Below are 27,903 nucleotides of genomic sequence, written 5' to 3'. Positions count from 1 at the left end.
GTCTTCTGGTTAATTCAAACTTATGCATATGTGGATAATAAGTGCAGACAATGTAGAATCAGGGCTTTAATAAGTTAGGTTGTCTCCATTCAGAGAAGATAAGCTCCTTGTTTCTGGTTCTTTTTCTCAGGTCACCAAGGCATTTCACTCAAATCTAGGATACCTTCCCTTTGTCTCCTGACTCAGGAAACAACCACAGCCACATACATTCTGAAAATGGTTTATCCATGTGCTCAACTGCTGGGTAAAAGAGCTGCCGTAAATTATTGAATGTGATCTATAGTTTACTTGGCAGTGATCACCATTTACTATATTACTTTATCCCATGGCCTCATCTCCAGTCTGGGAGCATCACTACTATGGATTAGAAGCTATATGGTTAAATAATTTGTAAATTGGAATACAGCCTTCATGGTAGGGGCAGAAAATGGACCTCCGGGTAAAGAAGACTTGACCTTCAAAAAAAAAATTGGCAGCAGGCATTTAGGAAAGGCTCCAACTTCTAACCATCAAAAATATCTATAATAAATGAAAAATGAAGCCTCATTTTCCCTCTTGCTCAATTGCAGCTCCATTTTAGCAGACAGTCTAAATTTTGGACATTACTGCAGATTCCTGTACACTCTTTGAGGGTGGGTAGTTTACACTTTCCAAAACCAAAATTCTGCCCCAGCTCTTGGACTCAAAGGATACATGGAGATAATGGGATAATATACAGAGAAATGGTTGAGTAGTTACCATAAAAGGCCCTAAATACATACAAGATGTAGGGTGTTACCCTTAACAGAGATGAACCCTAAGTAAATCAGACATCTCTGAGAAACTAATGGGAAATATTTCATTTGTACGTAATATATAGGCTTCATTTTCCTATAAAATCCCCCCCTCCAAATGAGCCATATTTCATCCTGTACTAAGTTCCTACCCTACTATGGAGTTTTTCTTCTACTTAATAGTCAATAAACTTTTCTATTTTATAAATCTGAATCTGAGAATACTTATTACTCAATGTGTTAATTCTTGAAAATATTGGAGAAACGAGGAACTGTAGATAACACAGAGACTCATGTCACAGCTCTTGCATCAAAGGGCTCTAATTTCCTGTTTCTGCCAACCTGATAATCCCAACTTCTTAGTAACCCACAACGACACTGGTTGCCCCAGCTCCCCTTATCTTCAGACTAGGGAGCTCTAAGCAGTACCACCTTTAAGACTGCCATGACACGTCTAATTTGGGCATGAAAGGAGAGAAAAGGGGGTAGAGGCTCAATTCTAGGCAAAGCTTTCTAGAGACAGCCACTTGCAATACACTCCTTGAATCAAACATTTTTGCCCATCATTATAGAAGGGAATAAAAATAACATTCATGTCCAGGCAGGCTGATATCCACAGCTGCCCATTTTGTACCTTGAAGAGGTTCAAAGAAGATTTTTACTATTACCAAACTTCCCCTGGGTCTGAGGCAGGTAAGGAGAACAGCAGTAGACTATGGACTCCTGTCTCTAGGCTGCCACCTTTCTCCCCACTTCACATAAGTCATTTGTAAAACCCACCACATAATCTGCTCAAACATGTGTGATCTAAGGATCCAGATAGCTGAAATTTTACCTCTCAGGAGGTTCCAAGTGTGTGTGTGTGTGTGTGTGTGTGTGTGTGTGTGTGTGTGTGTGTGTGTGTGTGTGTGTCCATGTATGTCCATGTGTTAAAATTGTACTTTGGGTAAGATGGTTACAATAGTGTTAATATTTATGTTTGATATATACAGTTACTGCACCTTCACTCCAAAGTGCCCAGGACCTCCCAACACCACCCGTATGTCACTTCTCATCCATCTATCTTTTCCCATAACCTTCTACTATTTGGTATTTTCAGTTTTGTATTCCCTGATTTTATTGCTCTACATGCTAAAAATGAGTAATAACATACTCTAAAGGTACCTCTATTCTTCAGTCCTTGTTACTATTCAAATATAGGATACTAGATAGTAACTGTAATCCATTACTGCCACTAGTCTGTCTAGTTTACCAGATTAGGTAGTTAAATTTTATGAGAGAACAAAGAGAAGAAAAAAAATGCACTGTGAAGATGAAAGTAAAGTGGTTTATTGCCAGCTAACTAAATCAAAAGGAATACTTTTCAAACGCCTATTATCTTCACTTATCACCTGTTAGCTGCTGGAATAGACCTGTTTGTAGGAGAACAGCAGAAACGGAAAAAGTGCAAGATAAATGCGAAAGTTCAGCAGAGCTTATTTCGCGCCAAGCACAGAGTCCAGATACTGATCGATCAGGGCAGTCTCCCTAGAGAGTGAGCAAGCCCCCAACGTTCCCATGCCCTTTTAAACCCTGAATCTCAACTGTCAACCGACCTATTCCCTGATTGGTGGACCTCGGGCGGTTATGGACTCTCCGGCTCGGGATTGGCTGCCTTTTCTTGGGTCTGCTGTTTCAGTTATTTCCTTCTTTTCCCCTACTGATTCCCCAACTGCTGAGGTTGGCAGTCATTCCTGCTATGTGGGCCTAAGTGGCTCCTCACATTCTCCTCTTGCTTTTGTGTCTGAGTTAAATCTTTAACTAGGTCTCTGCTTCCAAATTATAGGGAGATCTGAACAGGGGGTAAATAGGAAGAGTGGATACAGGTTTCCATTCTCGTGGAGTTAGGACTCCATCTATCCAAGGACACTCCGAGTGCTGTGTGGTCTTAACAACAGGTTTCAGCTACCCATGTTAATGGGTTCCCTTTTGGGAGGTTACGGCGCTCACAGGTCAGGGAAGGGACTGCTCAAAGAGGTCTCTGTGTGGTCTTATAACCGCAGCCCTAGAGAGGAGGACCATAGGAGATAACATTGTACTCACAGAGCTAGCCTCTTTTCTTTTCATGCTCTCTGACGCTTTAGTACTGGAGTAAAGATAGTAACACCCAGTCAACCGTGTGGGGTAAAGAGATTTAATTCTACTGCAGAGCCCTGGGACATTTGCCCAGTTGGTTATTGGACACATTATTCTGTATTATTCTTAGAGTGGGGAAAATAACATCATCATTCCCTTATTTGGGTTCCACCATGCATCATTGTTTTCTTTACTATAATGCAATTCTGCTCGGATCCTTCATCAAACTCCTCAGAGGGCATTTCTTCTTTATAAAGAAATTTACAAATTTCAATCCCTTTTTCTCCTCCACTAAGAAGATTACTTTGATGCTATTACTAACTGATGTTTTTAAATATGAGACAATGTCATTTGAGTTATTACTGATCATTTAATCCTATATATATATATAGTAAAATATATAGGGTGAATTTATAATGAAATCAGGAAAGAACAATTAGAAATATAGTTGTTATGATTAATGACTGATACTTGGTTTAAGCCAGTTATCTGCTTGTTGCTTATTAATATAAGAGTCTGACAATTATTTGGGAAACTTAAAAAATTGAGTTATATTGTTTAGCTTAAATCATGAAGTTTGAATTTCCATATACAAAGATATTTAACAATACCTCATCATGTTATCAACTTGTAACATTTTGATTAAATTAGCATACAATAACACAATGACACATTCATAAAATTTCTGATCATTCTTCATTGTTAAAAACAGTAGATGATATTAAAATAAAGAATTTTTTTTTTTGCTTTTTGGATCACACTCAGCAATGCACAGGGGTTACTCCTGGCTCTGCACTCAGGAATTACCCCTGGCGGGGCTCAGGGGACCATATGGGATGCTGGGAATCAAACCCGGGTTGGCTGAGTGCAAGGCAAACGCCCTACCTGGCCGACCCGGGTTTGATTCCCAGCATCCCATATGGTCCCCTGAGCACCGCCAGGGGTAATTCCTGAGTGCAGAGCCAGGAGTAACCCCTGTGCATTGCCGAGTGTGATCCAAAAAGCAAAAAAATAAAATAAAATAAAGAATATATTTAGATTTTCTCAGTTACTGTGACTAAAAATATTCTATGGATACAAAATATTGAGAATATGTGACAATACTTAGTTTAGACAAAATAAAGAATGTTGGGATTACTGGGTATTAACAATGAAACATTATGAAGTGTTAAAAATTATCAGATGTTAATAATAAAACAGGTTGACCCATGCAACATTCTCCACTCTATTAGAGACTAACAAGGAACATGCTGATTTTCTCAGCAACCTTTGTAGCCAGGATTGTATTTATGCTCTGGTTCCCACCAATGGGAAATTTTGCATGAGGTAAATTTTGTGATTGGTGAATTCATGCCAATATTATTTTAAAAATAATTTTTGTACCTTGAGTGTAGAGGGAATACTGATGCCTAGAGTGGTGAGAATAAATTTGCAGTGAGAGGCAGCAAATATAACAAAACTCCAGGGATTTTGATAATATTCTTGAGCTGCTACACCTCTCTCATGCTCATCTTCCTTTAGAATTTTAATGATATGTGATGATTAAAGGACTTCGTGTCTTTACTAATGGATAGTCAACTTGTTGTTGCTTGCAGGCGATGGCATATTTTATTTCATATATTTGGAAAAAAAAGGATGTTGAGCCATACTTAGCAGTGCTCAGGGCCTTTTGCTAGTTCCTTTGCTTAAGCAGTTATTTTTCACAGTGCTCAGAAGACAATGCATTGCTAGGGATAGAATCACAGTCACCTAAATACAAGACAATCACCTTAAACCCTCAACTATCTCTCAAGCATCCAATGGGATATTTAAATATAATTTTGCACCATTTGGAGGAATAATTCTATAATTACCAGAAGACAAAATCAGTTCTGTAAGAATAATATGCAAATTTATGCCCATAAAATAATAGAAGACATCACTTTACAATAGAATTTGTGTGATGATAAAAGTTTTCACATGAACCATATAGAAAATGTGTCCATTAAAACTCCAGATGTGACTAGTGCAATTGAGACAATGAAGTTTAAATTTTATGTGATTATAATTAATATGAAATAGCCACATGTGGCTACTGACATTATGTTGAGTAGTGTAGTTCTAAATATTTGTTATTATATTATAGAATACATGAATTATTTCAGTGCATTTGGGAAAGTTTAGCCTCTTACTTTATACATATTATTTTACAGACCCAAGAACACCTCATTATAGAAAATGGTGACTCAGCAGGGTTTTACTTGGTGCCATGTTTGAAGGTTGTTAAAAATATTTAACTTGCATATTAGCTAACTATGCAGAACTGATACCAATTTAAGCATTTTACTTTGGCATCTATAATAAAAGATGTCCCTTTTGGAATAATAATCTTAATTTAGACTATCCATTGAGCTGTTTGCTAAGACTTTTGCACTCCCAATTACAAATGAAAATATCAATAATGATGTGTTATCTCATTAAGTTGTGGAGGTACAAACTTAACTTCAAGGTATACTATAGAGTTTTTAGAAGAATTCTGGGTATATTTGAAAATCAGCCACAAGCTGTACCAACTCATTGTTAAAAGTGGAGAAATGCTGAGAGTTGGAAACTCCAGGTAGTGATTATAGATGTACCAGAAACCAAAAAAATGTGTCATGGTATTCAATACAGTCTAAAATATCTAAAGGAGTTTAGAAGAACTTATTCCATCATGCCTTTGTCTCCAGTGCAAAGTTAAATAAGCACCATGCTTACTTAACTTATGTCTATTTTCAGAGACTGTGCAGAATAACTATTTCTATGTGTCCAAACATGTGCTGGGATATGAACTGGCTCTGGGAACAAATTGAAAAGGGAATTATTAATAAAATTTCCAATCATCCCCACTGAATAAATTGACTGAAAAGAATGAAGGAGAGATACTACTCAGAAAATTACAGGCAGATGTGGGGACTAGATTACCCTGAGTGGACTAATGTGGTGCTAAAAGAACACCACCACAACCAACAACAACAAGAAGAAAATAATACTATGAAGGTCTTTACGGTAATGCATTAGGGGAGGGTCCTGGAGGTGAACAAAGTTGGTACTATCTTCATTTCTCATTAGTTGATGATATGCGACATAGTTTTGTAGAAAAGAGAAACTTGGAGTCTTTCTGTGGATTGGCATTTCTGCCAGAGACAGGAGCGAAAGTGAAGTTTTGTCTGCCTAGATCCTTCTGCCTTTTTTGAAGGGCATAAAGGGGGTAGGCAAGATTTCTTTACCCATTGGCCATTTCCTCTCTCTCCCTCAGGGTGGCTCAGAGAAGTTCAAGTTCTGTTATTTCCCATCAAGGATTATGCCCACAGAATGCCTCTACATACCATTACCTCATGTCTACTGAATTTAGATCAGGACAGTCACTTTGTATTGAATATCTGAGTTTCTTTAATCCAAGGTTATGTGCAATTTTAGTATATAGCCAACAAGTCAAATTTACTTTAGAGGGAGGACTCTAAAATCATGGTTCTAACAGAAAAGTTGAAGAAAATGAGTTGAAGATTTTGGAAAGTCATATATACTTAACTGATTTGGTCCTATGTATAAATCATATTCACTTAAACATATGATTTTTTAAAAATTTTCAAATTAAGAAAGCCATTATTCTACATTTCTAACCAACAGAGACCCTGCAAGGTGATTCCTCAATTATGGAAAGCAGATCAATTAAAAGTCAATTTTATCTGCTGAGAGAATTTATTTCTATTCTGTATCATTTTCATTTTGGATCAACAAATATTCATTTCTCAGCCAGTTTGAATTTTATTCCTCTGTAAACACCTAAGTTTTCTTTGTAAATGTTGCTATGACCCAGCTCTTACATGACAGTTTCTGATGTAAAGATAAAGTTACATGAGAACAACTAAAACATAATCCTGAAACAGGCATGATACTTGGTCTTCCAGATTCCAAGTTTGCAAAAGGGAAACATGAGGAAAATATGCCAATTTAAGAAGTACCCAAACAAGCATTTTTACCTATAATGTGGCTCTGAAATAAGGAATCTGCTGCTGTGTCTTCTTCATCCTCCTGCAAATTTTCCTTTGCTTCTTTGATCTGAAAGAACATGTTAAATAGATTAATGATAGTATTCAGAATATAATACCTCCCATAACAAGCCGTGTATTTTTGTGTGAGTATATGTATGCAAGCATACACAATTCTTTATTACATTCTATTACTGTCATTTGGATCTATTACATGTTCTAATAACAATCACATTTTCAGAAATATAATGTCAGCACTGAAAGCTTGGGTTTACAGAGTACCTAACATTAGAATTTGACAAAGTACTAGAGAGATCATTCAGGAATTAAGATTTTTGCTTTGTGTGAGGCTAACCTAGGTTTAATACATGGTTTATTTATTTATTTTAATATATGACTTATTCACCTAGATTTGTATGGCACCACATGTGGTCTCCCAAGCACCACCGGGGTTCACTCCTAAGTACAGGGACAGGAATAACCCCTAACTACTTCCAGGTGAAGCCCATCCCCACACCCAAAATCATCATCATCATCATCATCACAGTCATCCCACTGCTCTTCGATTTGTTCTGGGGGCACCAGTAACATCTCTCATTGTGAGACTTATTGTTAATGTTTTTGGCATACACCACAGGTAGCTTGCCAGGTTCTGCCGCGCGGGCGCGATACTCTCAGTAGCTTGCCGGGCTCTCCGAGAGGGGCGGAGAAATCGAACATGAGTTGGCCACTTGAAAGATGAACGCCCTACCGCTGTGCTATCACTCCAGCCCACACCCAAAATAATTTGGCAATAATAGATTTTAAAAATTTTTTTTAATTAGTGAATCACCATGAGGGTACAGTTACAGATTTACACATTTTTGTGCTTGTGTTTCCCTCATACAATGTTCGAGAACCCATCCCTCCACCAGTGTCCATTCTCCACCACTAATGAACTCAGTATCCCTCCCACCCCCCAATAATAGATGTTTATTGGGACTTATTAGAGGTAGAAACATAGAGCTGTTACAAGAAATTAAAGTCTAAAGAAATATAATCCCCTAGAGTCGGTGACTTTCACAAATTATTTTAATATAAATAAGAATACTTAATTCCCTGATCCTCTAGAATTTAACTCTAAGAAAACGTTCTTGTGTCTCGTTCCATAATGAAAACATAAGGTGACTTTTATGCATGCTTAGAAAAAAAGAGCACTGCAGATTTATATAGATATTTTTAGGTCAAAATTGTTCACTTATATTTCAGTTCAAATACTGAATAATGTAGTAGTAAATTGAACTCTAGAAAGAATCTAGTGGTCACTGTATTTTAAAAACAAGAACTCTTTTATTATTGATTTTTGGCCCACATCTGGCTGTGCTCAGGGATCAATCCTGGTGATGCTCAGGGGACCATATAGGATGCTGAGGAATGAAACTGGTTTGGCCTCATGCAAGGCAATCAACCTACCTTCGTATTATTCCTCCTGCCCCCACAAATGAGAATTCTGACATTCTTTTTCTCAAACATAATCAATGGCAACAGTGTAACTGAAGTACAGATTCCCTACTTCCCATTCTGGTAGCAGGGGTAGTTATAATAGTATAAATAATACTACAAAAGTATTACTGTCAAATTCTTCACAGCAAATGCTTTTGTAAGCACTTAACTCCATGATCTCATACCTTCACAATAATGCAAAAAGGTAGGTGCTATTTAATACTCCATTTTAAACATACGAACCCCAGAGAAATGTAAGTAATTGTATAAAAGGCAGAATAAAGATTCAAACAGAGCAGATCTGGATAAAAAGTTGTGTTCACTTAGTAGAACTTTGTCATTTTTCTATTTTGTTTGATTATGACAGTGTAGACTTGGCCTCCAAATCAAAACAGCTTGTGGTCTCTGGCAAAACTCCCCTAACTAGCTCTTTTAAAACACATCCCTCTTAGTTGCCTGGGCAGCCAATGATAACAATGTGAAGTGTGCAATGAATGCAACGGGGTTCTGTTGAGGCACAAACATTAGAGGTTGCCAGTGGATTTCCTTTGGGGCTTAAGTTCAATGCCAAGAAGCCCTTATTATAAAATAATACACTCATAGTGTAGGAAGTCATTTGGTCACACAATGACCTTGAGTATTATTTAGCTTTCTATTTTAACCTCCTTTTTCATATTATGGAATAAGACCATTTGTTTCTATTTTGTGACTAAAATTCCAATATTAGAATAGAGTGGGTAGAATCTGTAGATGCTGACAGCCAGATGAGAGTTTATTCAAAGAAGGATGTGATGGCTACCTGAATCCTTAGAGAGACTGATAAGAGATGACTATACAGAGGCCTTCCAGGTTGCAGCAAACTGCATAATTTCATTTTTTCTTATGGCTGCATAGTATTACATCGGGTATGTATACCATAGCTTCTTTTCCCATTTGCCTGCCATTGAGAGTTCTGCTGTTTTCGTAACCTGACTATTGTACTAAATTCTACAGGGTAAGCATATATCATTTCTGATCAGTGTTTTTAAAAGTGAAATAAGATAGAGGGAGAAGTTCAGGACCTGGATGACCTCACTCATCTATGGTGTTTAGAAGAACAAAACAAGGACATAGTGAATATTTACTGATAAAAAAAAAATCCTAGTGTACTATAGTACAAACTGTGCATACTAGATTATTAGGAAGCCGGTGGATGGGAAGCGACACAGGGGCCAGGAAGAGGGAGAGTTGTGGGCAGTTTTTGAGATGAGTTAATTGCACATATCAACATCATGAATGTGAGTACTATCGTAAAAACATGATCTGAACATTAATCATATATATGAGATTCTCCCCATCAGCTGCCCACTCTGCCTGGACTTCCAGATTTGTGGGCAATTCCATAGGAATAAATTGAGGGAACGTAGGAAATATTATTCAACAAACTCTATGAACAGGGGTGCACATCTAGGGATGGCAGAGAAGATCTCTGAACATCAAGAAGACTAATATGTTACCTTTACGGCTGCAGCAGGTGGAGGTGGTGCTTACTGGAAATTCTTAGCTGTCAGCTCAGGAGTGACCTCTGGCCATGCTTATAGTGATATAAGCAGTGTCAGGGATATTCAAGAGGGTCATGGCTACCCAGCTACATTACTTCCTGTATTATCTCTTCCCTAATCTGTTACTATTCTCCTTTGAAGAATACCCTAGCTCAGTGCTTTGTGACCAGGCCCACTGAAGAAAGGTCTTAATTTCTTGTTTTATTAATTTCTTTTTTTTTTTACAGCCATCCTTCCACTAGTGCACATTCCCTACCACCAATATCCCCAGTATATTGCCACTTTCCCACCCTCCCCCTGCCTCCATGGCAGACAATATCCCCCATACACTCTCTCTCTACTTTGGGGCATCATGGCTTGCAACACAGTCACTGAGAGGGCATCATGTTTGGTCCATTATCTACTTTTGGCACACAACTCCCATCCCAACTGATTCCTTCAGCCATATTTTTTTTTTTTTATTGTGGAAAGTTACAAAGTTACAAAGTTTTCAGGTTTAAATCTCAGTTATACAATGCTCGAATACCCATCCCTTCACCAGTGCTCATATTCCACCACCAAGAATCCCAGTATAGCTCCACCCCGCCCCCTCACACCCCAGTGTTTTATTAATTTCTAATGCCTTACTTTACAATAAAAATCCAATAGGAACTATTTGCCCACCATTTATAGAAATAACAAGGGAAACATAAGTGTTTTCAGTCCATACTTGTTCTTGTGGCAATATCTTCTTCAAAAAACTTAAAAAATATATAGCACAGCAGTAGGGCATTCGCCTTTCAGGCGGTCAACCCATGTTTGAATCCTCCAGCCCTCTGGAGAGCCTGGCAAGCTACTGAGAGTATCGCGCCTGCACGGCAGAGCCTGGCAAGCTACCCGTGGCATATCTGATATGCCAAAAACAGTAACAATAAGTCTCACAATGAGACATGTTACTGGTGCCCGCTCAAACAAATCGATGAGCAACGAGATGATAGTGACAGTGATAGTAGTTCAGACAATAAAGTTATGCAGTGTTAATGTTTGTGGTTTTGATGTACAGTTACTGCTCTTTCACCACCAGCAAAGTTCCCAGTACTCTACCCTACTGTCCTGATTTCACTTCTGGTCTACATTTTTCATCCTTCCCCAAATCCCTTTCCCCACTGCTTGGTATTGTCAGTATTACAATCAAGAAGCAAGATTGTGCCATCACTCAGTATTGTCTAGTGCCTTGTTCTCTTGCCTTGTTTTGTTACAGCAGATGAGTGAGGTCTCCTAACAATATGTTCATTTCACACCCCTCCCACTAGTTTCCAGCAAGGGCCATTCACAGACTTCAACTATGTGCTATTTTGTTTTCAGTTTTGAGTGTTTTCTTAATAGCGCACATCTATCTCTTGCCTATCTTTTTAGCCCTGCAGCTAGAGTCAAAACTATTTTGTAAAATAGTATTTCCTAGAGGTTTTTGTAAATATACCTCATTTTTAACTGGAGAAGTGCCCTGATAACCTGTTGGAATTTGGGTGAAGCACCATCTCCATTAGCCCATGAAATTCTAAATCAAAAAATCCAATAATGAGAACAAGATTCTCATCTTATAGATAACAAGAAAGAAGCCCAGAGGGGTTTAGAGTTCTGGTCAAGGTCACCCAGTGACCTTTTTCCTGAACTCTATTCATTGCAGTGATTCAATGTCTATGCATGCATCCACTATTAAAATCATTCTTTCACAACTTTCCCCCAAATTTCTGAATCTGTCTTAACAGCTGGCATTTCTAGATAGGTTGACATTATTCCAAGTACACAAGAAATACTAAAGTTTATATATTAAGAGCAACAAACACAAACTATTGTGTCTAGAACTGCCTATTTTATAACTTTCTCTAGATTTTTTTTTTTTGGAGGGGAGGACACACCCAGGCTCAGTGCTCTGGAGTGAATCGGGAAGTGTTCAGGGGACCACGTTTGGTACCAGGGATTCTATCTGGCTTGAGTCTCAGGAAAGGCAAGTGTCTTACCTCCTGTACTATTTCTCTGGCCCCTTTGGTGAAACTTAACTATCACCTTTATTTATATACTGTATTTAAAGAAAACGAAGGGGCTGGAGCAATAGTACAGCAGTTAGGGTGTTTGCCTTGCATGCAGCCAACCTGGGTTCAATATCTGGCATCCCATTTGTTCAACAGAGCACTTCCAGTATAATTCCTCAGTGTGAGTTCGGGAGTAACCTCTCAGCACTTCTGGGTAGGGCTTCAAAACCAAAAGAAAAAAGGAAATAAAACAGTCTCTATAAAGTCTTACCTGTAAGCTTCATGTCAGAGCCTTCCCAGGGCTTTACATGCCTTATACCAATAAAAATGTGGCTTCTAAGGATCTATGAGAGCAACTGGGCTTGTAGACAAGGTTCTTTCAGCAATCTTGGACTAATGACCAGGTGACTCTTGAGGGGAAATTTTGAATTCGAATGGGGCAGGATAAAGAATTAGCAAAGGTAATAAAAAGTGAGGGGGGTGGCATGGCACACTTGTCAACTCTAATTATACATAGAAATAGACTTCAATGTAAAGTGAGTGATTAAAAAATCCATTTGTCAATGGAAATGAGGAGCATAATTTATTCTGGCAGCAGAGTCTCCTTGCTAATTATTTTTATAGGCAGAAATTAAAATTAATTTTCATTCTTCATCATGCAGTGGTGGGGTGTAGGTGAGAGGCTAGATGGACCTTTCTGGAATTTAAGGGACTGCCACCTGGAGATTAAACATTTGCCAAAGTTCAAAGATATGGGGAGAAAAGGATTGTCATTTATTGTTGGTGGGAATTCCAACTGGTCTAGCCTTTTGGGAAAACAATATAGACATTCCTCAAAATACTAGAAATTGCACTACCATTTGACCCAGCATTAGTATTTCTGGGAATATATCTTGCGTGCCCATCAACACACAGCAGAAACACCACCTGTACTTCTATATTCATTGCAGCACTATTCATGATAGCCTGAATCTGGGAACAACCTGAGTGCCCGAGAACAGATGTATGGATAGAGAAACTATGGTCATCTATGGAATAGAATACTATGCAGCCATCAGGAAAAACGAACTCATAAAATTTGCTTATAAGTGGATGGAGAAGGAAAGTATCATGCTGAATGAAGTGAGTCAGAAGGAGAGGGACAGACTAGAATTATTGCACTCAATATGGAATATAAAAATACATTGTTTTACATTAATACTCAAGGGCAATAGAAACATGATCTGGGAGGACTGGTCCATTGTTGAAAGCTTGCCACAAATGTGTTGTGTGTGTGTGTTGGGGAGGGTGCAAGAGGGGATATGAGGATAGTTAGGACAGAGAAGGGACCACTATAACAATGGTAGTTGGAAATGATTATTATGAACAAGAACTGAGTGCTGAAAGTAGGTAAAGGGATATGCATGTTGGTGGGAGGGGAAACTGGAGACAGTGGTAGTGGGAAATGTGTACTGGTGAAGGGACAGGTGTTGGAACACTGTCTGACCCAATCATGAACAACTTTGTAACTGCATCTCTCATGGTGATTTAATAAGAATAAAAAGAAAGAAAAAAGAAAATAATTTGCTAAAATTGGGCAGTGGTGGTACAGTCTGATGCTGCATAGGGCTTCAATATGGGTATAACCATAGAAACAGGAAATCTGACAAGTGTTTGACTCAGGAACAAATAGCTACTGGGAGTATAAGATTTTCACAGCCACTAACTCTACCATGAACTGACATAAATCCTTGACAGCCATGTCTCTCTTGGTATGAAGTACGTTTTGTATAGCTATACCATATCCCCAGTGTAACTGAAGCCTATATGATACATTTCTAACTCTTATTTGTCTATTAGACTTTGCCATTATAATCAAAACCTGAACTAATTACCAGTTTATAGTAGATAACCATTAAGCATTACTGTGCCCATTAAAATATGTTAACTCCTATTTGTTAACTTAAAAAATTGTAAGTTACTGTCTGTGTACTTACAAAGTACACAGGAAGAAAAGGTGAAAAAATACCTCACCACTGCCAATATTGGTAACCACAACTATTAGATTTAATTACAAAACATATATACATATATTATCATGCATTATATGTACACATTACTGTGTTTAATGATGAAATTTATGTATATATACACACTAACATACATTTACATGGGTGTATATATGTATATTTTAATATTCCCAATTTTTGTTGATAATCTTCATTTGCAATACCTTAGTCATCCATCCCAATAACATTTCTTGGAGGGGGGGGTGAGCCACCCAATGGTGCTCAGGAATTACTCCTGGCAGGGTTTAGGGACAAGATGAGGTGGCAAGGATTGAACCCATGTTGTCCACATGCAAGGCAAGGACCCTACCTACTGCATGTATTATGTCTTTTGTCTCCATCCCAATAATTTCTGATGTCAAAGTTCATTGAAAAAGAAAAGAGCATGATGAGCATAATTTAGAGGAGGTATAATGGAAGAAGGAGAACTTCCAGTAGGCAATTTCTCATTTAGAAAGCTTTTTAGGAGAAAGACAGAATGTCCACAAATTTTTTTTCTTAAATTCTAAACTTTCCACAAACATGACTGTGTAAAACAGTTTTTCAATTTTTTTTAAATTCTTTTATTGATTCACCATGTGGAAAGTTACAAAGCTTTCAGGTTTAAGTCTCAGTTACACATTGCTCAAACACCCATCCCTTCACCAGTGCACATATTCCACCACCAAGAATCACGATATACCTCCCCTCTTCCCCCCACCTCCACAGCCCCCCACCCCGCATGTGTAACTGGTAAATTTCACTTTACTTTCACTTTACTTTGATTACATTCAATATTTAAACAAAAAAATTCACTATTATTGATTTGGAGTTTCTCCCCCCTAAAGTCGATCTGCTGAAAAGAAAGCATTTGGTAATTTGTTTTCCATTGCTGAGAATGAAGAGATAGGAAGTTAGGAGGCCGCACTAGCAGCAGCATAGTTTTGGATTTCTGTATTTTAGTAACTAAGTCCAGAGAAATGTCTGCCAGGAATCGCAACATTGTAAGCTTGTACTTCTCAGCTACTTTATATTCCACATATGAGTGCAATCTTTCTATGTCTGTCTCTTTCTTTCTGACTCATTTCACTCAGCATGATACTTTCCATGTTGATCCACTTATATGCAAATTTCATGACTTCATGTTTTCTGACAGCTACATAGTATTCCATTGTGTAAATATACCAGAGTTTCTTTAGCCAATCATCTGTTTCTTTAGCCAATCACTCTGGTTTTTTCCATATTGTGGCTATTGTAAACAGAGTGGCAATGAACATGGAAATGCAGATGTCATCTCTACTATACCTTTTTGCCTCTCCGGGATATATTCCCAGGAGAGAATGTCCACAATTTTTTATTAACATTAAAATGGCATTTAGAGCGAAATGATTCAATTCAAATTCTGAAATTATCACATTTTGCAGAATTTCATAAGATGATGACAGTATAATGATTGTACTATTTTATGTCATTTTTACCAGCACAGTACCATTTTAATAGGATAATATTTAATGCTTTTATATTAGCATATGTGATTTTTTTCAGATTATGTGATACTGGATAAAGGGAATACTCATGATTTAAATTAAAACATCCCTGCCATTAAAACGATCATTTCTTTCCACTGCATGATGAAGCTATATGATCTTATTAATTTTGTTAATGATTTTTATTTGTCCAGTGGTAGTTAATAGGAGCCTAGAGCTGTCTTCAAGTCTTCTCATCAGAAAACTTTCAAGTTCTATAGGCATGAAGGTCTTATAAAGTCTAGCAGATGTATAACAAGAAGATTGCATTTCATTTGTATTTATTTACTTAATACCACTGCAATAGACATGTCTTTTTTCTTTTTTACAATGATTTTATATAATTCAAATAAAAGTACAAAGTAACATGGCCCTTGTGTAAATTACACAACAATTAAGTTAAGTGGTCTGTAAATGATGGCATACATGGGCTCATGAGTCTCTAATTAAGGTTCAGAAAAGAGAAAAGGATTTAATTTGGCAAAGCACCAAGATAACTTTTGGACATATTTTAGATTGTATCTAGTAATTCTGATATGAATATGCAGACTCTAGTGAACTAAGTGGTTGTCAGCTACACATGTGGATTTGTTAGATGAGAAAAATATATCTATGATTATCACCATAAATTAAAATTATTAAAACACCTTAATATCCTTATTAAAACAGCTTATAAACTGTGTTTTTAAAATAAAAAGTGTGGTATATAATGCATTATATGTAGCTATTACTTCATATAAAATAACTGTATAAGAAAATTTGCCATACACTTTAAGATGATAGCAAATTTACCTTAAGACTTAGTAAAGAAAAATCCTTTAGACTCTGCATTTTAAAAGATTTCTGGGTATTCATAACAACATGCTATGGAACTGAACTACTTTTCAATTTTCATCTAATCTCCTAACATAGACTGATAATCTATAAAAGGTTTTCACTGCCATTCTTATATTGTGCCAATACCTTTTCTGAAATTAGTAATTTTGACCACATTCATAGTGATGAAAATAAAACACTGCATTTTACATTAAAAACCTGACTAACTGGTCAACTATACAGGTTAATAATATTTTTCTATATGAAAAATCATCCCAGCAAGACTATTGTCCTCTTGCAGTTGACTGAAAAATCAGCATATTCCTATGGATTATGTACATTTGGTTTCATTAGGGAATCTTTGTACTTGATAGGACTGTTTCCAGTATTCAGGAAGGACTAAAAGACAAATTTTCAATAACTTTAAAAAAGACTAGAAATAAAAAAGAGAAAAAGAAGGGCAAATAATTTTAGCATTTGGAAGTGGTAAGAAGGTGAAAATAAAGTTGTGCCAACCAAGAGAAAGTCTTTTTGTTTTCTGGTATTTCTGTTCAGTGAAGATATACCCTAAGCTGTCAGGACCATATTTAATGGGGCATAGTTAAATTGAGTGCCTCTGATAAGGGGCTCTGCGAGGCTATCAGAGTTTTAGATCAGTGGGATTGAATTTCCAGCATATTGCACATCTTCACATGCTCCTCTATCCTTCTTGTGACACTACAAGGGCAGTCTTACATATGCGTATCATTTGTGGTTTTATAATGCAGCAGACATCCAAGTTTTCAAAGAAGGGATGATACTATGGGCATTAAAAAACAAAAATGAGGGAAGGCACAGAAAAAAATTCTGCAGAGGACAAACATAGCATGCATAAGATTTGAGTTTGAAAAAAAGATCTTCAGAGGAAAGAACTCTTCAGAAAATAAAAGTTCTTTTGTCTCCAATTAAAATTGGCCAGTGAAGCTACTAAAAAGCTTTCATCATCAATAAGTAATTAAACTAATAACTAATAATGCCAACTAGGATTATTTTTCAAATCTTTCATTTTTTCCCTCAAATCCCATAACTACTCTGAACCACTCCAAAATATATATAAATACTAATGGTTTAAGTAGTAATACTAGCTTTTATTAAAATATAAAAGTGTATATGATTCATTTTTATATAGATAACTTTTAAGTGCCATAAAATCCACAGAACAGAACAATGACCACCACCAAAATAATTTTTTAGAAACAAAATGAATGTAGAATAAATGCAATTAAGAGTCATTTAAGAAAATTGAAACTAGAATGCACTGAGAAAATCTAACAAAACATTTTATTACTTTTTAAGAATTTTAAGATCTGGACTTCAAAATTACAAGAATAATAGGAAATCAAATTTCAAAATAGATCCCTTAGCTTTACACCATCTAGGAAGAACTGGTATATACAACTATAAAAATATACAATTTTTAAATTTTCACATTAAATCATTAATTGATTGACACAAGGGGCCTGAGAGATTGTACAGGGCTTAAAGTACTTGCATTGCATGCAGCAGACCCTAGTTTGACCCTAGTTTGATTTCTGCTGTGGTTGCCTAAGAACTGTCAGAAATGATTCCCGAGCAAGAGCCAGGAGTTAGCTCTAAACACTACCAGGGGTGCCCCCTCCAATAATAAAGTTGTAAATATTCTTTTAAATTCCCTACCATTTTTATTTTTCATAAACGTATCACTCGTGTGTGTGTGTGTGTGTGTGTGTGTGTGTGTGTGTGTGTTGTTGTTGTTGTTGGCAATAAACATTGTGAGCAGATTCCCCGCGCTGGGCTGGAATCTGAGGATGACACGAGCAGGAACACTTCCTGCACTGAGACAATGACGACATCATCTTGCTTCTGGAAAGACAGCCAGAACAGCCACGCCCAGTAGCAACCTTGCTACTGCTGACACCAGGATTTTCATTTCTCCCCCATTTCTCTAACTTTTATCTATGCTCCCATAATCACTGGCCACATATTTTCATCAGCAAAGGATAGAAAAGACCCACCTAGCCCATATCAGAACCTCACATTTGATAACCAGAATAGGGGAGCACTTACCAGGGAGTCTTTTGGGATTTCCATATCCGCTTTGATCTTGATGCTTTTCTTGTGGCTTCCTTGAGTGCTGACAGCACTGCCAGTGAGACAGAAGGCCTGGGAACTGCCCTTTAACACACTCCTGCAGGAAACATTATTTGATCCACTTTCTGTCTGTTGAGCTGCTTTCTTATCAACTCTGTAGGTAGAAAGTGATTCGTCTGATAAATTACATTGCTCTTCTTTAATCACTCTACCTTTTCCAACCCTTTAACGTTCAAAGTAACCTCCAAATATCCCTTTGTCATTAAACCTTCGAGTGATAAGTGTTTCCCACTGGCCTAGATCAAATCTTCATCTGATATTCCAGGAGTGTGTCTATTTAGATTTGATAATATAATAACTGATTTTTATTTTTATAATTGCTTGTGGTATGGGAGGGGGAACAAAATAAAAACCACTGAAGAGTAATCGCGAAATACACTTCTGGCTTGACATCAGTAGGAAATGTAATTACCTCTGCGAAGTTTCTAAGTATACATTTGTTTGGTACAATCAATGAGATAGGCATACTTTAAAATGTATCTGTAATTTTCTTCCATTTCATGCCATGTGGTTACATTTATGGTTCTTAGTGTAGGCTGAATTCCTATCAACCTTGATAAAACTTACCATTCTTTAATTTCAAAGTCCATTGGTTTGGTTAACAAAGTAACATGGACTAAATTATCATTTTATTGCTAACTTTGTATTCCATTGTTTAAATTCTGGCTAATGTATAAAAGACTGCTACTGTGATTTCTGCTTGTAAGAAAGATGTGCTTGGCTGGCATTTAATGTACAGGAGGCAACCAGCTCTCTTACTGGAATGGAGGGAACCCTGTACATTGCCACCCTCCTTGCCAACGAGTTACCTGTTCAGAAGTTCTGTCATAAAGGTATCTTTTGTTGAACAAGTAACGGGGCTGCTTCTGGTTTTTGGTTCCAGCTTCACTTGGTTGTAAATGTCATGCGGTGTTTTCAGTTTACATTTGCTTTGGAAACCACTGTCTGGAGTATCAGCCAACTCCATATCTCTGCTAAGCTCATGGTCTGTCTCACACTGTAGCTCAGACTTCTTTTTCTCTTTCTTCCGCTCAGATTTTAGCTGCTTATTTGCAAACCCCAAACCTTTTGCTTCTTTCTTCTCCACTTTGGTTTTGGAGATATCCGTTTTCCTGCTACTGAGCGCGGGGAGTCTACTCTTGCGAAACCCAAACCAGCTGGCAAAAGAAGGCCCGGGCTTGGCCTTGGCTTCCACAGAGCTGGACTTTGTTTGCACTTGGCCCTTCTCCACATTTTCCTGAATACACAACATGACCTTTTCTTCGATTGTGGGCGAGAGGGGGGTTTCTGGGCTCACGGCACCACTCCTGGTGGTGGAAGTATCTGGACATCTTCCAGAAGTTTCTGTCTTGGAGGTTCTGCTTGTTTCAAAATTGCCTGCCTGCTGTGTCTTCCCTGCACTGGGCGGAGCGTACAGGCAGTCTGCTGGGGTGGACGGGCATCTACAGTGGCTGCTCATCGGTCCCTCAGGGACGGCCACACTGGGGCCATATTGGGAGGAGGTCTGCAGCTCTTCTGTTTTAGGCGGGGTGAGGAACCCTTCTGACTTTGGAAGGATCCTCAGTGGCAGCTTGCTTGGACTCCCGTGTTGGTTGCTGGAGCTACTGGTGCATGCCTGGGGGCCTGGCCTGCAGGGCGTATGCCCCAGAGATCTCCCAGCAACGGGAAAACTGTCAGATGTGGGGGCTGCAGGGCTCTTGCTGGGAGAGCCCTCGGTGGAGGAGCTCTGCCGGGTGAGAGAATTGCCTCTCTCAGCAGTGTTGGTGATAATCTGAGTTCGGACTTTGCCTGACCCTTCCAGGGGGCTTGCCGAGGGCTTGTCTCCTGAGTGAGTGCTGAAGCTCTGACTGCGAGCTTTGGCTCCGTTCATGCCTAAGGCTGGTTTCAGGTGTGGCTTGTGAGAGGAAAGAGATCTTTTCACTGACAGGTTTTCAACCACATCTTTCTCTTCGCTACCAGGGAGGTTACTTACCGGTGACTCTGGCAGTGCTGTTTCTAGAGGAAGCCTGTCAGTCAAACCATCTTGTGCTTGGAAACTGAGTGAAGGATCGTTTCTTTCGGGCCCTGTCCCCTCAGGGCTTGAGGACCTCCTGAAGTCCTTGGTGTTTGCCTTGCTCACAGCCACAGAACTTTTAGAGGCTTCATTTAGACTGTCTTTTTCATGTTTCCCTGGCACTGTGGAACTTTTCCTGAGCAACTGGGGAGACTTCATGAGAACTTTAAGTCCAACCGGAAGGCGGGTTTTCAGCCCTTTCTCATGAGTGCTTTGATAACCAGGTGGGGTACTATGGCTTTTAGAGGATGGCGATGGTGAGAGACAGTTACCCTGAGATGATGGAGCCTCATGTGCCCCTAAGAAGGAAGGCTTGGGTGATGTGGCGATGCTGTTGTTTGACTGAGTCTTTCTTCCTGGAGGCGCACTTTTGGAGGATGGTGTTTCCAGTGGCTCGTGAGCTGAAGGGCAATTCTTGGGAGTCCGTATCCCTGTGTTGTCTATTTGTGTGGTCCCCAGTGTTAGGTGCAGTGGGGTTTTGGGGACACCTCTCTTTGGAGAAATCTTTGAGGGTGCTGCAGCCATCACAGCAAATGAGCCAGAGGGGGTATGTGTGGAGCTTCTTGTTTGAATCCCCGTTTCTGTGGAGGGCAGTGGATGAGTGGAAAGAGGCTTTCTGAAGGCCATGGAGGGTTTCTTTGCCTGTATTTCTGTCATGGTCTGATTGGAAGAGATAACAGGAGCAGAAGATCCTTTCAGAAGGGGGGATTTGAATCCGCTCCCCACTGTTTCATTAGGGACCCTGGTTTCAAGCTTTGCGGATGAAGGTGGGGAGACATACTCATAGTTGGGTTTGATGAGCAGGGAGACTGACCTGCCTGGAGGGGGTGGAGGCACAGAGGAATTAAGGCCTGCCTCTGGCTCAGGGTCACAGTGTTTATCTCTTGTGGGGGGTTCTCCATCCTCACTGGGTTCATTGAGAGACCGTGATAACAACTGTGATGCTGGAATCTGGCTCTTGGAGTGCTGGGACCAGTCTTTCCTGCTGGGCATTTTGGAGTCATGAGGAGGTTGTGCAGGGTGCTTTGGAATGTGTGAGTCTGACCTTAAATCAAAGAGGGGTGTCAAACTCTCCATCTTTTTGAACCGTGAGAGTTTTCCAGGAGTTAAAGGTGGTGATTTTTCAAGAGTCACTGGGACAGAGGAGGGAATTCTTGTGGTGGCATCAGGCTCCATTATTTTTGATTTCTGAGGTGAAGTCTTACCTCGGGCAGGAATTTTTGTAATTTGCTTCTGACAGAGTCCCGTGGCCACCAAAGATCTAGAATTATTCTGGCATGACCCATGGTGTGTTGGTTCGGTCAGATTTTGTCGCTGAACACTTTGCACTGCTGTCCTGGAGCTGAATGAGTCTGGGGACGTGGCGGCAACATTGTCCACATCATCTTTTGGAATGTTTTTCTCCTTCTCTTCCTCAGTTCTCTTTAAGAAAGCATAGTCTCTTGTAGCAGCTTCTGGCTGTGAATGAGCAATTCCCTGAGGTAAAAGTTCAGTGTGTTCTGCCTTGGGTCCTGTAGGGGCTTGATTGACTGAGATTTCATTTCTGGTCACAGTAACAATGCCAGTCTGGTGAGAGCTGAATTCAATGGGTTCACCATCTTCTGCATCAAATATTACAGTAATACATTCTTCTGAAGAAGTCCTTCTGACAACCTTTTGCTGCTTAATGAAGCTAAATGTCTTTGGCCTACTGTCACACTGGATGGTCATTGGTTTTTCCTCCTCAGCAGGAGACCCAGCTTGAGATTTTCCAAGTTCCACAAGAGTGTCCAGGTTCTCTGTGGACTTGTCGGTGTCGGCTGCCAAGGACAGGTCTGAAGGGCTTTTCTCATCACTGCTTCCTATGTGCAACTCATCGAGGGTTTCATTGTCATCAGTATCTGAAAGCTGGGGATTGAGAGTCACATGGCCCTGGCTGTCCAGGCCCCACTCTCTCTCAGACTGAGTTTCCTGATGCGTCGGGCACAACTGCTTCTCCCAGGGATGGTTGTTGGTACAACTGGTCAGCTTTTCTGGCCTTTCCCTGCAGTAAACTGAGGGGATGCCATCTGAAAAGTATTTTCCATTCAGCTCCCAGGCAAAAAGACTGTCAGAGACACTGTGGGTTAGTTTACAGCCATGGGGCCTGAAGGTCTGATTTGCCAAGGAGAAAGCATCCTCCTCTGCATCATCATGGGAATCTGTGTCATAAACAAATGTTTTGTGGGCTTGCCAGCAAGGAGGCCCTGTGCCAGCTGGTGTGGGAGCTGGATACTCTTGGAGGCTGCTACTCTTGATACCTGGAGAATAGATTCCTTCATTTGAGTTCATGCAATCTTTATAACCCCATTTGGTTATCACTGAAGGGGGTTCAAGGAACACTCTTCTCTTTTGTAGCTTTCTTAGTCCTTCCAAAATGTGGCTTTCCTTGATCCGGGTTGGAGGTAGTTCATCTGTAGGACTGGCAAAGCCGCTTGGGAGTGAAGAGTCTATACTTAGTCTTTTATCCCAGTTGTGTGATGATTGCTGAGAAAGAAAAACATATCAGTAATGCTTGTACTTGGTGGATTACAATATGAAAGGAAAAGTCCGTCACTGAATTAATTTGTTCTAATGGTTAAGCCTTTACCTATAAATGTATATATAAACTAACCCAAGTGAATCAATTCATTAACAATGCAGCACATCTCCACTCTGCTGTGTTCAGTCCTGAGTTCAGTAGCACAGGATATAATTAAGAAGAAGATAAGGACCTGGCGCTCATGGGGCATGCAACTAACTAGGGGAGAGGAGACTCGGTCACAAATAGCAGTAAGCAAGGAAAGGGAGAAGTGCAAAGTAGGCACTTGGGAACTCAGAGGAGGGGAACCTCAAGTCTGTTAGAATACATAATACTGTTTCATGTAATAACATAGAAAGGCCAGTTTTTTTCTCCTCACTAAATTCCAGTATCAGTTTTGGAGAAGTGATCAATAAAGGGAATAGATAAGACACTGTATTCTATACATTTGTCATTACTTCTCTTGGTGTTGGTAACAAGAAACAGAAGAGGGCAGAAGGAAGGAACCAAGGTTGAACGGTCTTTTGCTGGGCACTATCCAGAAACACAGAGTTTTGATTCATTTCAGAACAACACATGCGAGAAATTCTGTTTTAGAAGAGGAAGAAGTAGATTGGTCAAATCAACCAACTGGGATAACACATTTCAGGAAGAGCTGAAGGAGTAGCATACATTCTGGTTGCAGGCTCATTCTCTGACTCAGTAGCAGAGTGGCCTGGTGGGGATTTGAATGCAGCCTCCCAGGCTACTGAGCTGCCACACTGAATTTCCACACTGCATTATGGGAGAAGAGCTTATTCTCTATTCTCTGCTTTTTATTTATCAATGTATAATAGAATACATAGGTTACAACCACATCCCCTCTGGAATAAAACCTGAAGACTTTTTAACACAATGGGGGACTCAGGAAATTGGGAGATGGGCACATAACCTAATGAGGTTTCTTTTTCTTTTCTTCTTATCTCTTAAGACTAAAGGTAAACTTCAATGAATGAATGTGGCAGTTTTGGATGAGTATTCAGTACTAATCTCAACTTAGGGTATAGCCTCCCACTGGTATCTATACTCCAACAGCACCTCTGTCTAGCAACCCTGTAGTAACTATGTGCAAAGCACAGAGAATCACCAGACACTTCCATTAGAATCTTAACTTGTTGGTAAATATTGAACGTTTATGATACTTTCATAAGCAATTACTTTTGCTAGAAATAAACATATTATTTTGATTTTATTTGATTAGAAGTCAAATGATATCTTTTCTAAAGTCTTCAGCATCAGAAGTTGTTGCTGATGCTTTGCCTTCCCACTTCTCCTCCTCTACATGATTAAAAATTCCTTCCATAATAAGATGAAATCCTGTTAGTGAGCCTGGGGCTTAGAGACCCACTGTGAACAGGCTGTCAGAGCTTGAATTTCCAAGAATTTCCATGATACTGAGAGTCATGGTCACAACAACAGCAACAACAAAGAAACCAGGCAAAAGCACCCCTCAAGAGCTTGAAAGAGTAGATTTGTTCAACCCACAGAGGCTATGTTCAGCTTTGCACTCCCACCTCTTTAGGCCTCCCCCGAGCCTGCCCTGGCTCTGGTTTCATACATCCCAGAGCCAGAGACAACAAACCTCTCAGTGCTCAGGATCTCTGCCCTGTTGAGATTAGCCACGTTTCCCTATCAGTTTTCTACAGGAAGTTACAATATTCACTGATTTGAATAAAGTTCAGAACAATCCTTAAACTTGGAAAAATAAAAGTGTGACCCATCTTTGTGGGAGAGATGCATGTTGGCATCTCCTGTGGGCAGCTTTCCTCATGCTAGAAGAACTGGAAGAGAATTACTCCGGGGAGGAGAGTAGTTAGTCAAAAGATGCTGCTGCTGACAGGCACTTTAAGTGCTATCTTTCTAGCCCCTGGAGTCACATAATTTAAAAACGTTTTAAAAGAAAGTTCTTTATTATTTAATATCACTAAGTATTTGATTTGTATACCTATTTGATATATTGGGGTGAAAAGAGGTCACAACTGGAATAGTGTAAGAATCCCTGGCTTAAGAAACTCAGTCGTTAGATGAAATGATGCAGTTAGCTAGTCCCGGTGCAACAGGACTTTGTCTATGATATGTGTCCAGTATGCCGGCTCCATGGTCCTTTCATCATTATAAGAAAGCACTCTTAAATCTACAGATGCCAGGTTCTAAGTTTCTGATAAAGTACAGTAAGTCTTCTGTCTCCTTTTTCAAGGAAGGAGTACAAAGATTACAATAATTGAAAGAATTTTAGTAAAGAAAAAGAGATGAGAGAGGAGAGGAAGGTGTGAGGGAGAAAATAGCAGTCGATGATAATCGCAAAGAGAAGAGACATTCATGACCATCTTCCCTGTTAAAAGTCAGGCCCCTATCAGTCATTATTCAAAACTAACATTTTCTCAGAAGGACCATTTGGATAATGCACCTAACTCTGCATGGTGCATTAGATATCTGAGTTCAAGGGGATACATTTTAAATTCAAGCTAGAAATTCTTTCCTGGGTTCTTGCTCAAGGTACAACAAAACTATTACTTCACTAATATATTATGGCAGGTATGGAGTTTTCCAAATACTCTACTTTCCAAACCATTAACTAAATTTATGAAAATTATAGGAAAAGGATCTTCAAGTGTTTTAATCTGTAGTTTCCTTTTTCATGTACTCTGCTTTTCTTTGGCATTTAAAAAGTTGCAATAACAATTATTCCAAATGCGTAGTTTATACCCATATGAAAAGACTTATATTCTAAACACAGAGGAATCTTTAGCTGTATGAACCCACTTTTTTTTTGAAGTAAATAGATTTTATTCTGAGGTTTCTGAGGGAAGGAGGAAAAGATAAGTGGGAGAGAGAGAGCAGTAAGAATAACGTGCTCAAGAGAGAACGCGGGCTTCTCCAAGGGTGGAGGAAGCCCCTACACATAACCGAGCTTTAGACACAAAAGTATGAAAGCATGAAAGTACACATCTCAAGAGGGGAGATTCGGGCAACACATGTGCTCGGCCACTCGGGTACAAGCAGCACATGGGCTCAGGCAGCATATGAGCCTGTATGAACCCACTTTGAAGATGGAATCATGGGTTATTTAAAATTCTGATACTGGTGGGCTGGAGCGATAGCACCGCGGGTAGGGCGTTTGCCTTGCACGCGGCCGACCTGAGTTCGATTCCCAGCATCCCATATGGTCCCCTGAGCACCGCCAGGAGTAATTCCTGAGTGCATGAGCCAGGAGTAACCCCTGTGCATCGCCAGGTGTGACCCAAAAAGCAAATAAATAAATAAATAAAATTCTGATACTGGTCCCCAGATAAATCCGGAGCCGCTGAGCGTGAAGCGGACCCTCTGCGCCTAAAGACTTTGATTCCAGAGATCTAACACATTCGGGCATCCAGCGCAACATCTAATAGCAATGCACTGGGACTGCGAACTGGGCTACAACTCTGTGCTGCCAGGGGGTGGATTTTTTTCCTCCCCACCATGTCTTCCTGCATGGAAAACGGCAGGTTGGCAGCACCCACGTGGAAGGCACCATCTTCTAAGACTCCAAACCCAGAGGTATTCGGTTTTTACTTTTGGGGCTCCCAGGAACTCATGGGAAGGGGGCGTAACCTGCACGCCCTCGGACCAGATAAATCCGGAGCCGCTGAGCGTGAAGCGGACCCTCTGCACCTAAAGACTTTGATTCCAGAGACTTCTTACAGCAATGCACTGGGACTGTGAGCTGGGCTATGCAATTTCTGGCAGAATTTTCCCTGGACTTTATACAGAAATCCAGAACTGCACGGATGCGGCAGCGTCCGCGTGACAACATTTATAAAGGTCAGCAATGTGAAACGGTTCCTTTTAAACAGGTCTGACTTGGGGGGGAAACTCCAAATAATAACAGTAAGTTTTTATTGAAATATTGAAGGTTATTAATGTAGCAGCCACCTCTCTGGGCTGTGAACTAAGCAAAAGCCCCACGCTGGCCGACGTAGCGTGGTGTACACCATACTATGAGGTGCGGGAAGGGGGATGACGGGGGAAAAGAAAAAAAAGGGAAAAGGAAAAAAAAAGAGAGTTATGTACTTGTAGCAGTGGGGCTACATATCTCTTCATTCCCAGCAATGGAAAACTAATTATCAAATGCTTCCTTGGTAGTAGGTCTGTCTCTCTTGGGTGGAAACTCCAACAACTATAGTGAGTTTTGTGTTGAATTATGGAATGTAATCAAGGTAAAGAGAAAATGAAGTGAAATTCATTAGTTATACAGTAGGGGGTGGGGGGCGGGGGGTGGGGGCGGAGGTATACTGGGGTTTTTTGGTGGTGGAATATGGGCACTGGTGAAGGGATGGGTGTTTGAATATTGTATAACTGAGACAGAAACCTGAGAACTTTGTAACTTTCCACATGGTGATTTTATAAAAAGTTAAAAAAAATAAAAAATAAAATTACTTTCTGAAAAAAAAATAAATAAAATTCTGATACTGGAATTCCTGTATCGCTACATAAGTAGAAATAGACTTACCAAAGCCATGGTATGTGTCACCTATTATAGTATTTTTTCTCTCTCACCGATGTCATTCTATAATTTGTAATCAGCCTATTGGGTGTTTTATCAGGTTACAATGTTGAATGGAGAAGGTCAATTTGTTATCTTAGTACAACAGATACTGTAAATTTGTACAAAGTTAATGTACAATGCATCAAAATTTCTGTTTATTTGTTTGAAATAATTCACTAATCCCTATTATTAGGGGGGAAAACACTGTCTTTGAGTTCTAGTGGGATGCTCTGTCTGGAATGGTCTGGCAAGTGGCTTTGCTCCTTTCATTTGCAG

At 39.5% G+C, this 27,903-nt stretch overlaps 1 protein-coding gene across 1 annotated transcript in view; it reads right to left on the bottom strand.

Moving 5' to 3' along the window:
- The window catches only part of NCKAP5 (NCK associated protein 5), a 1,232,229-nt gene that overhangs the window by 174,347 nt on the left and 1,029,979 nt on the right, over positions 1-27,903 (bottom strand). The window contains exons 13-15 of the mRNA XM_055122815.1: positions 19,281-23,029; positions 18,388-18,565; positions 6,890-6,968 (exon numbers count right to left, since the gene is read on the bottom strand). Coding sequence (XP_054978790.1) covers positions 6,890-6,968; positions 18,388-18,565; positions 19,281-23,029 — 4,006 coding nt within the window. The remainder of the gene's footprint in view (positions 1-6,889; positions 6,969-18,387; positions 18,566-19,280; positions 23,030-27,903) is intronic.

Source organism: Sorex araneus, chromosome X (assembly GCF_027595985.1).
Source record: "Sorex araneus isolate mSorAra2 chromosome X, mSorAra2.pri, whole genome shotgun sequence".
NCBI classification, from domain to species: Eukaryota; Metazoa; Chordata; class Mammalia; order Eulipotyphla; family Soricidae; genus Sorex; species Sorex araneus.
The sequence above is the reverse complement of the archived record's forward strand: the minus strand, read 5'-3'. Positions and strand labels throughout refer to the sequence as shown.